We start from the raw sequence: 16,602 nt of genomic DNA on the forward strand, positions 1-16,602 counted from the left end.
TATATATATATATATATACATACATACTATACTATATATATACATACATACATACTATATACATACTATATATATACATACATACATACATACAGTATATGAATTAAATCACTAGAAGAAATAATTAAAACCTGAAAAGAAATTACATAATAACAGACATTATGTCTTTCAAACAGGGCGGTCCTGTATAACAAACCTACAGGACTTAGTTTCTATGATAGAGCCACAGAGATTTTACAGAAAAGGAATGGTTGGGTTGACTGCATTAAGTCTGGATTTAAAAAGGACATTTGACAGTCCCATACACAGGAGGTTCTTCTGGAATGTGAAACATACTGTAGGAATGACAGGTAAACCTTTGACATGGATGGAAATTTTCTGCCAGAAAGATGAGGGACAGTAATCAGAAGCAATGTATCAGACTGGAAAAATGTTACTAAGAAATGTGCAAAAAGTCAATACTATGCTTTCCAACTTCAGAATCAGTTTTTAAATACATGAATAGCAAAATATTAAATGAATTGTTTAAAATTTTTGTGATACCAAAATTGGAATAAGCAACAGTTGTATGGTGCCCATATTTCAAGAGACACATCAATAAACTGGAATACGTGCAATGACCTGCAACTAAATAGCTTCCAGAACTGAAAAACAGGAGCTACGAGGAAAAGCTAGAGGTGTTAAATATACCAAAGCTAGAAGATATCAGGAATTGACAAAACTGACCGAGGAATTCTGGAAACCTACAACTTTACGAATAAGAGGTCATAGATTCAAGCTAAGAAAGCAAAGCTTCCAAAAAATTTAGAAAGTTCTCATAGGCAAACAGAGTGGTAAATGGCTGAAACAAGTGAAAAGGCAGTGGGTGCCAAAACCATCATTAGTTTCAAAAAGTCACAGTGAAAAGCAGTACCAGGAAGATGGAACACCACAAGCATAGCTGTCATCCTGTAACTACACTTACATAATTACATTTAGGTAATTACACATGGAAATTTTATAGCAATAAATAAATACCTGGGGGTTAGCTGCTACAGGCTGCATCCTGGAGATGTGTGTGTGTTGGTGAGAAATATATGCAGTACAGTAATTATGATGGAGAAATTACTAGGTCAGGAGTCAGTACATTAAACAACTGATGGTTAGAAAGACAGGGTTCAGGAGCTAACAGCTCAATCCTGCAGGCACAAATAGTAAATATAAATATACTCACATACACCTTCATTTAACCATCTGGACATCAAATAATAAATTAAAAAACTTAATATTGTCTTCCTGTTTGCTATCCTGTGGAGTGGGTGGCCCAAGGAGTGTTCCGTCTTGAAAACAGGATATTAATATCCTCTACGCTCTCTCTCTGGACAGTTGCTGGCTTCAAGTATTGGCCATATCACCACAGGTTTAAGAAATACTAGTTCCTCAATCACACCTTGTGTTGTTCTGACATAAACTGTATGTGTATTGTCCAGAACATTTTTATTTACATTTTATTAATTAGCTCACCTGCTGTTCAGCTTCATAATGATGATGTGCATAGCATTGTTGATGTTGTTATTGAATGTAGGTATCATTTCAGGGTTATTGTTGATATTGTCTCACAAGGTTCTTTCTCATAATTACAGTACTGTATATACATATATAACTACAGAAACAGAGATACAGATAGATTTGTATATAACCCCCCTTTTACAAGGAATGTTGAAGCCAAAAGAGGAAAGATGACAACCCTGATGATATTATAAAATGTATGAGAAAATGATGCCCAATGATGCTGCAGTCAAGACAAGAGAGGGCAATCACATAGTTCTTTACTTTTTTTAGGTTCCTCTTTATTGCATGTGAAGCAGTGTCCTTTAATAGAACTACAGTATTGATGACAATGATGAATATTATCACTATGGGTTACCATGGAAAATACATAATACTATACCAATGTGACATGAATGACAACACTAACTGAAGCTTTACTAGCCAAGAGCTCTAGGAAATATCTAATAGTTTATTTGTCTTCATCAAACTACCTTGTCAATACTGCCTGAGAAGCTGTTTTATGTGGGCCTGACATAAAACAGTCATGTGACTTTGTTTATTTTGGCACACTGGATGACACAACCAACCTACAATGGTATGAACAGTGAAATACTGCTGCATATTATCAAAATCTAGCTGCAGTTCAGTATTCTGATGAATCAACTGCATAAATCTGTAAAACTTAAAGTGTTTCAATAATGGAGTACAAAACATTTAATATTAGGTAAACAAGGTATATCATGTTCCTGAGTTTATTTAATTAATAAAACAATGCTTGCAGCAGCCTATGTCCTTTAGAGCACAGCATGCCCAGATAAAAGCTAATGTCTGGCTTTTATTTTTAATGTTCAGTTTTTTTATTAATATCAATGTTAATCTTTATGTTTCATTTGCAATTGTTTACAATTCTGTGAAGTTGTGTATGAGAGAATATTTGTTTGTAAAGTACACCAACTTTTCAGCCACTTTTGTGTAGCTTCGCTCCACCCTCTGAATTTGCCAGAGAGAGGAGAGCTACTTCTGGTCAAAGGAGGTAATTACCTTAGTGTTGTTACAGGATAAGAGCTACGCTCGTGGTGTCCCGTCTTCCCAGCACTCTTTGTCGTATAATGCTTTGAAACTACTGAGAGTTTTGGTCTCCACCACCTTCTCACTTAACTTGGTCCAACCGTCTACCACTTTGCAAAAGTGAATTTTCTAATATTTTTTGGCCAGCTTTGTTCAGTTACCTTAAATCTATGCACACAATATGGTACTTTGTTCCTAAAGTTCCAAGTCTCAAGAATTAATCTTTATAAATTTTGTTAAATTCCCATTACTATTTTGTATGTTGTGATTATATAACCTCATTTACTTCTATCTTCTAGCCTTGGCATATTTAATGCCTCTAACCTCTCCTTGTAGCTCTTATCTTTCAGTTCCAGAAACCATATAGTTGCATGTCTTTGCACATTCTCCAGTTTGTTGATGTGATCTTTAAGATATGGGCACCATATAACCGCTGCATATTCCAACTTTGGTCTCACAAAGATCATGAATGATTTCTTTAGTATTTCACCATCACTGAAATAAAGCAATTCTGAAATTAGAAAACCTTGAAATACACTCCTTGCACAAAGTTTTTTATGTGGTCCTCAGGTGACAGTTTTCTATCCAGAACCACCCCTAGATCTCTTTCTTTATCAGAATTCTTTAAAGCTTTTTCATAGAATTTGTAGGTTGTGTGTTTGGCCTATTTTCTCCTATTCTACATTCCATAATGTGGCCTTTATTCACATTAAAGTCTATTTGCCAAGTGTTGCTCCATACACTTATTTTATTCAGATCTTCTTTAAGGGCATGACAATCGTCTAAGTTTCTTATCTTCCCTAGTAGCTTGGCATCATCAGCAAACATGTTCATATAATTCTGTATTACTTCTGGTAGATCATTTATATAGACAATGAAAATTACTGGTGCTTGAACTGAATCTTGTGATACTCCACTAGTAAAATTTCTCCAGTATACCTGGTTTACCTGATTTACCTGAGGGCCAGTAACTCTAGGGGTCTAGATGAGGATAGGAAGCCAGCGGCTTGTTGAAAGTTCCTCCATTTGCCTTGATGATCTTTTCTAGGTATATTTTAAAACTCAGCACAGTTTGGCAGTTTTGAGCTTGAAACCATTGCTCCTTGTTTGTGTTACATGTGACCTTCTGAAGAAACTATCCAGATCAACATCCTTTAACTGTGTTCAGTATTTTAAAAGTTTCAATGAGATCTGCTCTGCCATGCCTGGCTTGCAGTGTTGATAGCCCTGTGGCCTTCAAGCACTCTTGCTTACGGGAGATGACTTAGCTCTGGAATGACTTTTGTTGCCCAGTGTTGCACCTTTTCCAGCGCAGCTATGTCCTTCTGGAAATGAGGTCTCCGTGCTTGGATACAGTAATCCAAATGGGGGCACACCAGAGATTTATATAGTTTAACCATTACCTTATTTCCCTTATAGTCAAAAGTACGCTTTATTATCCTATGAGTTTGGTTAGTTTTTCTGACTGCTGCACCCATCTGTTGTGCAACTTTTAATGAGTGGTGGATTTTGCTTCAAGGTCCTTTTCTTCATCGATCTGCTGTAATGTAATGCTATTAATTTGGTAATCATGGCGTAGGTTGTTATGCCCCACATGTATGGCCTTGCATTTCTCAATATTAAAAAAAGCGTTTGCTAGTCTTCTGACCGTTTGTGGAGTTCATGTAGATCTCTTTGTAAGGCTTCAATATCATATTCATTTCCCACTTTAACATAAATCATTGTGTCATCTGCAAATTTGATGATGTGGTAATATTCTCATCTATGTCATTGATGTATATGACAAAAAGAGTAGGTCCCAAACTAGACCCTTGTGGCACCCTGCTTATCACATCTCTCCAGTCAGATTCGTTTCCATTTAGCACAACCCTTTGTTTTTTTTCCTTCAACCATTTTTTATCCATTCTAATATTTTACCATTTATTCCATGGGCCTGTAATTTTCTTGCCAGTCTTTTATGTGGAACCGTATCAGAAGCTTTAGCAAAATCCATGTACTGTATTCTACATCCAACGGAAGGTTCTTGTCTGAGTAGCTGGTTACCGTTTCCAAAAATATGAGCAAGTTTGTAAGGCAGGATTTATTTTTACCAATCCATGTTCTGTCGATTGTACAAGGTTACTCACTGAAAAATTGTGAATGATTCCCTCCCTGAGGATTCTTTCCATGAGCTTTCAGATGAGTGATGTCAAGCTGATCAGGCGGTAATTTTCTGCTGAACTTTTTCTGCCTTTTTTATTGTACACATGTACAATAATTGTACACAATATTGTACATATTAATATTGTACACATGTAACTGATTTGTTTGAATGCCTCAATTTAAAATAGTTGTGTGTAGTTCATTTGAATTCCTTCTTGTATTTCAAGTGTCACTTTTATTGTACACATGAAGCTTACCATAAATTTCTGTAATTTAAATGTAAAGTATCCTCTACCATTATATAAGACTTACAAACAATGGCAAATGAAACAAAAAGTAAAATTGAAATTAATAAAAATAAAAGTTGAGATTTCATAAAAATATAAGCCAGACATTACACTTATGTATGATACACAAACAATAAATAAAAGTAACAAGAAGCATATTTTCTCAATACAAGGCTTGGGTACAATACTGTAAACTTTGGCAACTCAGAATGATAAAAGACACTGAAAATGAAGCATTTGTTATAACAGAACTAGCTCTATCTGATCAAAATCAAGACAACTTACATATGATTAGGTTGATTTATTGTAATATGGTCAAACCTGATGATTTTCCTTTCAACTTGCATAAATGTGTAATACCTCTCTTAACACTGATTCATGGGATCATAGAAACAATGTCATAAACTATTTTTCCATGATTAATGATGAAATAATCACAACATAATAATCTATCTTGCTATTAGAAATGAAATATTTTACATCATATGCACCTGCAGAGTATTAATCCTCACCAAATTTCTGAATGGTTACGTCACATAGCAAGGATAATGCGCATTTTGTGTTTTCATAACATTTTGTATCTTCACATACCACTGACAATCTATAAATTGTGAAATTGTGTGAAAATTCGGATTAAGTACTTTCCCGAAATGCTATGCGTGCTAGTGGCTGTACAGTATAAGAATGTAAGAACTCTTGTACATATAAATACAATAAATGAAAAATAAGAAGGCATAATGAATATAGAAATAAAATTTGATCTTACAGGGCCTCTAGCCCTGTAAGATTCTATCCAGCAGAGTTAAATTGGGAATGCTAACCCAAACAAAATAAATGATTCAGCAAAATATTTAAACTCTTCCCTTTTTCAAGTGATTTTATGGATTAAAATATGAATAAAAATTCTATCTTATTGGAACTAATGAAAATTTTTTTTAATAAAAATTTAATGAAAAGAAATAAAACTAATATTTAGACCACTGTAGAGCTAATAAGGGTTGTTTGCAACATATCTTGAAATGTTATACTGTAGATAGGAACTAGCAGTAATAAATCTGAGCAGAGTTGCACGATATTACTAATAAGCAAAAACAGAAGAATGTGTCCATGGTGCATATAACTCAGCAATATACTCTGGCAAACATTCAAACACCAAAGAAAGAAAAATAATTAAATATACAATAATGTATACATGTTGTAGGTTTTTCATTTCAGTTAACCCAAAATCCTTGTTTGTTTGACATTTCTTACTATAGTAATACAAATGAGAACATACAAAATATTGAAAATGAAGCTGCATAAGATCAAAAAGAAAAAAAACATTTAAATTCTAAAATTATTTTTTTCTTTTATAATTTTGGTGCAAAATGGAATACTTTATACACAAAAATAATAAGAAGAGTAAATGTGTCCTTACAACAAAAATGTCTCTATGGTAGAATGTCTAAAAAGTAATTGATACAAATAATCAACACATCACTATATATATAAATAAAAGTTCATCACACTAATACTTTTCTTGCAATTATATATAACATGTTTCCCAAATATAAAAACTCAAGGAACTACAGACATCATTCTGCGCAAGTGTTCAGATCTATACAATTATGTGGGTTTGATTTTCTCCTTAACTTTGACCTTTGTTTGAATGCTTATAAAATTAGTTTTTCAGTAAATTACAAGTGCTGGTTCTACTAAATCTGTACTGCAACCCAATACATCTTCTTGATTTTCATTTAAGAGGTAAAATTAATACCAAAATCCTTAAAATTGTTGTGTCCAAATTATGCTCAATCGCATCACACTTACCTTGAGGAGGTTTAACTGTGTTACATAATTTTGTTGCCTGGTTGATGTTACAACATATATTGCTACAGCCACATATCAATCTATTCAACTGTTTCTAGTCCCCTGCTATAGGTACAGTGAGTTGATATAAATGATGTCAGGTTTTGTATTTTTCATTATTGCACAATGCTTAAACATATATTTTGTCAATGTTCTTAATTCTAATACACAGACACCTATTATATCCTGATAGCATTAACAAAATTGTTAATGCGATTAGGATTGTAGCTTATTGTCCATTTGTCATTCTCAGGATGTTAGATTTGGTTGTTTCATACTGGACTCTAATTAACCCAAGGCTAACATTTAAAATATTTAGCAAATGCTATATATAAATGATTCCACAAAATTTTTTGAAACTATGCAAGATGTTTATGAAATGGTAAAATGCATATATACTGTATTCAAATAATTCACAAATTATTTTGTGTTATACCCCTGCTTTATTATTCCTCAACTAGGCTATACTTACCTTGAACATGCTATAATACAGAGAACTCTATTACAGTATTTTAGTATGTGTCTTTCAGCTTAAAATCTTTAAGCTATGAACATTAGGTGAAAAAAGGATTACTGCAATCAGTCAGCACATGCTCGTCTGCTACAGTCAGTCCACCACAGCAGGTGGGGATGAGTCCTGTACATACTCTCCAGGAATGTTGTGCAAGGACAGCACATTCATAATCATAATCTTAATGATTATATATATAAGAATTATATTCTTATACATAGGGCAAAAAGATAAAATTAACTATTTACTATTTATGGACATACTGTAGTTATTTTGTCATGACAGTCAAAGTTTCAGCTTAGGTCAGGTCAGTCATTATACAGTATAATGACCTGATTGGTCAATATCAGGTCTGCATACATGTTGATTGGCTGATAACCATGTCAATGTTGTGTTCTGGTTAGTTAATAAGCCTAGCTTTACTATCTATTTAGTTGATAACTGGGTCAGCTTTGAATGCAGCATTTATATCACCCCATTACTTCAGCAAGACTGGTAAAATTTATCAATGAAGCACTTGTGATTATTTAAGAGAAACCAAAGATATTATTCCTTCAAGGTTTATTAATGGACATTTGTCTCCTATAAGAAATTCTTTTGCTTTGTTAAATGTTGCAGGAATTTAACCCTTAAAGTGTGGTTATACCCATGCATTGATTCCTGGAGTAATGCAGCTTTCATTAATTGTTTGTTTTCTTTGTTTTGAATTACTTAAATTAGATGAGACTATCTTGTACCATCAACAAGGCAATTGTTGTCAAATCACAATTTGGTGTTTTCTGCTGGCATTTGAATTTATTACTGGAATGACATTACCAGACAGAATAGCAGCAAAGTGGGTTGCAAGACACTTGCTTTAAGCTGTTACTGTTTTTTTTGTCAATTATGTGTAAAAAGTTGTTATTCCAACAAATTGTACAAACTATAAAGTGAAACAGCATACATTTAAACCATCTATTACAATCATCACAGCTTGCTTCTTCATTTGGCTTGTCAACAAACATGTTACTACAGCCCCGAGGACCAAATTACCCCTCACCCGAAATCTCCCAGTGTGATCAAAACACAAAACAATGTTGATATTTTTTTTGTAATTTTCCTGACTTTTTGCCTGCAAATACATCTTTTATGCAAATAATGTTTTTCTCACAAGCTAATAGCTACCTTTGATCATAGCTGCACTTTAAGGTGTCAATAATTAGTCATTAGTATGCTCCCTGTAGCCCATAATAATATTAACCAACATCCATAATACATGCAAAACAGCTTAGTATGTTGATCAATCAATTATATTTTTCTGTATTTACATGTTTGTATTTTGAACTGTCTATACTATAACCTAAAACATTTCCAATGAGCTTCTAAATTAGTCATGTATGATATTTTGTTGTTGTCGGTGAGTGATGTCACTTGGGGTATATAATCAAATGTTTATAATGTAACTCTGCTCATCATGCAATATTTTATATAGTATAAGTTTATATATTACATTGTACAAGAATGTAAGAACTCTTGTATATATAAATAAATAAAAAAAAAAAAAAAAAATAATGAAAATAAATTTAACTGTTCCCACGAAACAATATTGTTTCACCGTAAGTCTAAGATGAGTTTTAATATTCAATAGATCCTTCAACCAGCTAATTGCTAAAAATTTTAAAAGATATTAACATGTATGTTAGGAATGTTCTACAATGCAAGATTTAATGTATGATGTTTGAGGACATGTCGCTTCATGTTGCCTTTCTGAGTGGAGCGATAGGGGCAGTGGGCACAAGCAAAAGGCTTCTCCCCAGTGTGAGTGCGAATGTGGGCCCTGATGCTCTCCACCTGCACTGCCTGGAAAGGACAGTGAGGACATGGAAAGGGTTTCTTAATGGAGTGGATACGGAGGTGCTCTGTAAGCTTGATGGTAATGGAGGTAGTGAAGGCACAATAAGGACAGTAGTGCATCTTAGGGGTGACGACGATGATACCAGGGTCTGGGGTGGCTGGTGCTCCCCGGGCTTCTGCCAGTCCTATCATCTTGGTCAGACCCCTCCTGACCCCAGGCACCTCCGCCAGTCTTACAGTCTTAGCCGGCACGCCCACACCGCCGTCATCAACCACCACCTGTGGGGATGCCCATCTTACTTACTCTAAAAATAACATATGCTTTAAAATGATTAAAGACAAAAAATACCAGCTGTAATATTTCTAACCAGCTAGTTTACTAATAGGTCAAATAATACCAAAGGAGGTATTTTATACATAAAAATCAAATTAAAGTGAATTTCAAAGTTTCTGAAAAATTGGCTGTATTCAGAATACAATTTAGTGGCACCAACTGATAGCAGATTATTCTACTATATTTAATTTACATTTAATTTCATATTTTAGAAGAATGGGTGGCAGGAGTTCCAAAATACTATGTGTACCTGAAGCTCCTCTCATCCATTTACCTCATTTGGATTATGGATACAGCCCAATATTTCACAAATTGAAGACCAAGGTAGAAGGAAACATCTGCTCAGGTATCCACAGATATGAGATAATCAATAACTGTGTCAGGGAAAGAAAATACACCACATAAGTAACACTGAATCGCTTGCAAGATATAACCTTTCCAGATGAAAAATCAACTTTAATCAAATGTACTCTCAGCTTAAGCATTTCTCTCTGCATACCATAAATTGTAATAGCAAATCAATAATAAAATAATTGTTACCAATAGTGTTTTGAAATCAAAGTAATAATTTGTCAAGATGCATAAGGATTAACATGTTGTTATTCCATTGTTTAAATACAGAATACAGTATAAAATATTTTGCAAATTTGTGACTGGAAAAAAACACAAAGTCATGATGACATGACCACAGTGTTGATGGTATGACCACAATATGTTGAGAGGTGACCCAAGGACTTGTTGTTTTCAACTGGTCACTCCTATTCCCACAAACCTAATTCTTCCTTACCAATGATATCCTCTTCTAACAGGAATTCTAAAAGTGTTCTTCACTTCAGCATTGGTCACTGACTAAATTCCAAATTGTAGTAGCTTGCCAAACACTTGACACATACAGGGTACAGGTACTTGACAAATTTCTTACCGCTTCATTACTTACAGTCATGAATGTTAAAGATTAAACAGTTGTCAGATACTTATTAACCTCTATCCCAGACAAGGCACCCATCTCTTAACAAATGAAAGTCTGTACTGTTCAAAGTGCAAAGTTTATAATATAGTATAAATTCCCAAAGGGCTCTATCAGAGAGTGGTTGCTTTTTTTATGCCAAGTTTAGATGTACAGTATCTTAGAGAAAATGTTATGGTTTCCCATTTTCTGGGACAGAAAGCTTATTAGGCATATGAAAGCCCCCATAGTCCAACTTCCAATCTACCCTAGAATACAACCCACAACAGTTGCCTAACTCCTGAGTCCCAATTAACAGCTAGGTGAATAGAGGCATCAGGTGAAAGGAAACATGCCCACATATGTCAGTCCGGCTGCAGGAATTGAACCCAAGTTGAATATTATTACATTTACTGTAAGAATGCCCTACCACTAACTACTCTATATTACAAATATCAAAATAAGAAACTATGCTAAGTAATATACAGTATAATATTCCAGTGAGCTCAACAGTTCCAAATAAATCTGCTGGAATTGTAAATAATGAGCCTAGACAGATGAAAAACCATTTCATTAACTTAAAGTTATGGTAGGTAGGTAGGTAGGTATAATAGTAAAATATATCATTACAGGGTATTATTTCAGGATATTAATATTAAGTATTATTAATACTTCAGTTATGCTTCCATTGGAGAGTGGTTAGGGGCCTGACTTTAGCATGTTTTCTAGTTCAGTGCAGAAATGTTAGCTGCTATATGTGTGTTAAGCCATAGTTATTAGGCATTAGTTTAGGCTGGATATTTCCTATTTGATGGGTCTATAGTCTTTGATTATAACTGCAGGTGGGGAAACTATTACATTGCAAAGGAAACAATAATTCACACAATAATAAAGTTATTCTGTGTTAACAGATTACCAACGAATTCCTTGATAATGTGTTAATACATGAAAGTGCTTTGAATTATTATGTCCTTTTCTAATTGGCAATTTTCACACAATTGAATCATATGTGCTTGTGACAGTACACAGAATTTGGTATATAGTACTAATTTTTTAGACACTGCAAGCAAGAATAACAAAATGTTACAGTTTTAATTACCTTAATTATGGTGTGTCCAAATATGCCTCTTCAAACTACTTTGCTGTCTAGATCGATATGGACAAAGAGAACAGGAATAGGGCTTCTCTCCCGTGTGAGTACGAACATGCCTCTTTAAATTATCTTCTTGAGTTGCTCGAAATGGGCAATGTGGACAAGCAAAGGGTCTTTCTCCTGTGTGAATGTGGATGTGTCTAACTAGATTAGTAGTTTTAATGGTGAAGTAGGTGCAGTATGGGCAGCGATGCAACTTGCTGTTGGTAGAAGAGGCTGTTGTGCCCTTCCCGGTGAACATGGCTGCTTTCTCACAAGCTCTCTCCAGCCCCACCTGTAGGGGACATGCATCTTACTTATGCTCATCACGTTTCAAATACCTCATAATACATTTATATTTATTTACATGAAACAAAAAGAATATAACCTACAAACTTTATTTTACATTGCTGTGTATTACTGTATTGAAAATAAAGAGAAAGAAATTAATCCCTGGGCTACCCTCCCAGCATGACTCAAAACACATTAGCTTTATGACATACCAACATGTTCTTTAAAAATAAAACAAATTGTAATGATAATTAATACAAATAAAAATAAAAAATTACACAGGTTCTATTTGGCTTAAAATTCAATTATGTCTCATTACACACACATTAAATTAAATAAAGAATTAAAAAGACTATGTGACAAAATGTAAGGTCTAAATATATATATTATATATATATATATATATATATATATATATATATACACAATGGAACCTCGAGTGAGCATCACAATTTACGAGCATTTTGAATAATGAGCACACCGATCGCCGACAATTTGTCTCGATTGGTGGGTGCTCGTTTGATTAATGAAAAAACCACTTAGTGCGTTCCTGCTGCTTCTCGCACATTCTCGGACACCTCCGACGATGCAAATAAATATTTTTTTTTGTTTAAAGATGCTAATGATGCTGGGATGTAAAGCAGTGACTGCTGTGATGATGCAAAGCATTGAATTTTTTTTTGTAAAATAAACAAACAAAAATTAAAAAAAAAATTGAAAAAGGAACAAATGTTAAAATGGTTCATTCAGTGTATGTCAGGTAGGCTACTCCATGTTTAAAAAAAAAAAAAAAAAAAAAAAAAAAAATTGAACAAATTTGAATAAAGGAAAAGGTCATAAAGGTTCGTTTAGTGTGTGCCAGGTAGGCTGCTTGAGTTTAGCAGCCTGTTTCCAACACCCAGCCCTATTACTTTGCACTTGCTTCAGTTAAGCTCCATTAACCATTAACCACTTGTTGGACCATTCTTTAATTTTGTTAAAGTCAACCTGTAGCTTCTTGCAGTCTTCAATCAGTTTTATCCTCAACATTTGCATCATCAGCAAACAATGAGAGGAAGGAGTCTATTCCCTCTGATAATTCATTCATATATATATATATATAGAGAATATATTAGGAACATTATTGACCTTAGTACTGACCCATTTGAGATCCTGCTGGTAATATTATGCTACTCTTGAGATCTCTCCTCTCATTGAGAATCACTGTCTTCTGTTGCAGAGGTACCCTTTTATTCACTAGAGCACCTTCACTTTCACTACTATCTGCTTTTCCATTTTGTGCACTAGTCTCCTATGGTTTATTGTGTCGAATGCTGTCTGACAATTCAGAAATATGCAATCAATGCACCATTCTTTGTTTTGGTGGTTCTTGGTTGCCCAGTCATGGAAAACTATTAAATTTGTGAGGCAGGATTTGCCATCCCTGAAGTGTGGTGGTGTTGTGTTTTATAGGCCATTGTCTCTAGAGGTTCTACTAGCCTCTTTCTTATGGAGTTTTCCCTCAATTTGCATGATATGCAAATAAAGGCAACTGGCCTATAGTTTAGTGCTGCCTGCCTGTTTCTCTTTTCCATATTAGCACTATATCAATTATATTGCAACTCTCTGATAGTTCTCCTGTTTCTAGTAACATGTTAGCTATCATAGAAAGTGGCCAGCACAAGGCTTCTGCTCCTTTTCCTAGTATTTATGGTGAGAGACATAAATACAGTACTAAGAAAAGAAGCAAAAGTCATTTACTGCCTTGGTCATGATCAGCTCCAGCAAGTGCTTTCTAATGCCATCTTTAGTTATTTAATTTTCCTCCAGTGCTGCTTGGTTTGATTCCAGTCCACTCAGTTCAGGAACTTCTCCTTGCTTTATTGTAAAGAGCCTTCTGATGTGGTGGTGAAGCAGCTTGGGTTGGGTTTTTGCGTACTATCAGCAATGTCATTTTCAAACAGTTTTTCTACCTCCCTTCACATGTCAAAGTATGCAATATAAAAATGTTAGCATATTATTTAAATTTTGAAATTGAAATATGTTTATGGAGGTATAAATATACACAAAGGGATGAGGTAGCTCAAGCTATTCTTCCCCCCTGTCCAGTACAATGTATTCATATATATATATACACACAGTACTTATGTATATAGACACACACATTACAAACAATAAGTACATTACCAAACATTCTGAGTGATAAACATAAACATTTCCTATTCTAAGTCATACGTCAGTCCTAAACAATGTACGAAGATGTAGTATGGTGTCTTTACACAGCATAGTACCTGCCCCTAGTTATAGTATAATGTTTACTCCTAGATGAAGTATGGTACTTACCTCTAGATGTACAGTAGTATGATTTCTACACATAGTTGTAGTATGGTATCTTCACCTAGCTGTAGTATAGTTTCTACTCCTAGCTGTATTATACAGTAGTGTCTATTCCTAGCTGTAATGTGGTGTATACTCCTAGCTGTAGTATACAGTAGTGTCTATTCCTAGCTGTAATGTGGTGTATACTCCTAGCTGTAGTATAGTGTCTACATCTGTCTTACATCTATGCCTAAACTGGAAGACAAGAAAAAGGAATTATGAGTGAAATTCTTCAGGATAAAATAAATAATACTCATTGTTAAGAATTTTTATACAATTTGAAAAGTGTTGCTGTGTTACATAAACAACAGGACAGAAATAATCATGCTTAAATTACTAAATTTTTGCACAAAACATTTGTTTCCTGTCAACAAAACATCTGAAAAGTGAGGTCTTTTAATCTTCTCATTGAATACCATTATTTTTATAAGTCAGTTGTAGCTAACAATTTACAGTATTTAGTTAGTACTGTTTATCAAATCTAAAACATTGAAGAATAAGACACTATTTCTATAATATTCTCTTGAATTACCTTAAATCTTAAGCAACTGTTTGTAATCTCTAAAACAAAGCTATAATACACATTCTTGCTAAAAACGTAATAGAATATGCCATTCTTACAGAGGAATCCCTCTCTATATATTGTACTGCATTTTTTATGAATAAAAGTATTAAATGTGTAATCAACAAATACAGTGTAATGCTTATTTGTTATAGCAACATCAATAATTCAATAATGTTTATTTGTTGTTACCTTCATATTATAAGTCAACGATTTATTATATTTTCTAAACTTGGGGAATTTAAGACAGTACAGTACACTGTATAAATACCTAGATTCAATTTTGTGTTCTCCACAATAAACAAATAACTACTGTACACCATTTGAATTATTAAAACATATTTAGGTTATTACACACTATAAAGCATTTCAACCTTGAAATTTTAATTACAAATGGTTTAATGGCACAATGCACCAGATTATGTAGTGCACAGAGTTGGTCTAGCACATACTCACCAACTGCCCAGTCAAATATGCTTCAGCAATGGGCATAAGAAAGTATACTCAGGAGCATATGATCACAAGATGCCAACAAATGCCTGCTTCATCTAGTTTTAAAAAAGTGTGAAGTAAACAAATTAAGGTGCAATTGTTAATGAATAAAATTTGTTCTGTTTCCTAGGGAAAATGCAGTTGTCTTATAAAACAACAGAGAAATAATCTTCAATAAGTTTGCAACAATGAGGCCTTTTTATTTTTCTGATCGTGTTGCTTTTGCCATTAATAATTACCAAAAATCTATCTATGGAATTAATAATTATGAATGAATAAATAAATCAGTGAATGAAAATAACAAAATGTACAGTATCTATTTAAGAAAATTTTACTAACAGAAATCTTAATCTAAAGACAATGAATATAGCATCAGAAATTGAAGGCCCTGAGATCAATCATTGTTCTAAATTATTATTGCATATAATAAAAGGGGGTAACTTACATAGTGAGTAAAGATAAAAATGGCAATGAGGTAAATACAGTATCTAAAGTATTCCGTGTTTTACATTGGATGTTCTATATAACCCTGGGACTTATGAGTTAACATATGGCTTTTCAAGTTATTCTTCTGAGAAGATCTGTATGGACAGATATCACATGCATATGGCTTTTCTCCAGTATGAATTCGAAGATGTCTGTTTAGATTGTTTTTCTGAGAAAAACGTAAAGGACAGAAAGGGCAGATGAAGGGCTTTTCTCCAGTGTGAGTACGAATGTGGATTTTCAAATAGTCTTTTGTGGCAGCACTATATGAACAGTGTGGGCAAATAAAAGGTTTATCTACAGATTTCATACGCTGTTGGTTTGTGTGAAGGCCTTTTTTATCAGCAGAGTAGGAAGTGAAGGAGCATAGCTGCTGCCTCTGGGAAGATTCAGGATCATATTCCAGTAATGAATATCCTCGTCCACCAATTCTCTGATCGTTGCAGTCCACTCTCACCTGTAGGGGATGCCCAGCTTACTGAGGTGCCAAAATATAATAATACAATTGTTATAGTTTTTAATGCAAACATTACTGCTTTTATTATTTTGATTACTGCAATAATATTTTATTATTGATCTACATATCATGATATTGTATATAACCGTACATTAATAATCTTCAAAAGTTTTGTCACACTAGTTTTAGCAACTAAAGTGAATGCCTAAGAAAAAATATAGAAAATTGAATTTGAAAATAGAGTGGCAGTACTCAGTTTCAGTTTTTATGTAAATAATTAATATATTATGAATTTGATATAAATAGAGTTGATCAACATCAATAA

General features: G+C 33.7%; 1 protein-coding gene across 4 annotated transcripts in view; it reads right to left on the minus strand.

Annotated features, from left to right (window-relative positions):
- The window catches only part of LOC123745767 (zinc finger and BTB domain-containing protein 14), a 191,875-nt gene that overhangs the window by 4,683 nt on the left and 170,590 nt on the right, over positions 1 to 16,602 (minus strand). The window contains exon 6 of one of the 4 annotated variants that reach the window (XM_069317664.1): positions 2,269 to 9,498. The exons of 1 other annotated variant lie outside the window; for it this stretch is intronic. In XM_069317664.1, coding sequence (XP_069173765.1) covers positions 9,076 to 9,498 — 423 coding nt within the window. In that variant the 3' untranslated portion in view covers positions 2,269 to 9,075. Of the gene's footprint in view, positions 1 to 2,268; positions 9,499 to 11,598; positions 11,927 to 15,749; positions 16,278 to 16,602 lie in introns of those variants that run through there. 2 more of the 4 variants (XM_045726691.2, XM_045726663.2) reach the window with 2 other exon arrangements.

This window comes from Procambarus clarkii, chromosome 88 (assembly GCF_040958095.1).
Source record: "Procambarus clarkii isolate CNS0578487 chromosome 88, FALCON_Pclarkii_2.0, whole genome shotgun sequence".
Lineage (NCBI taxonomy): Eukaryota > Metazoa > Arthropoda > Malacostraca > Decapoda > Cambaridae > Procambarus > Procambarus clarkii.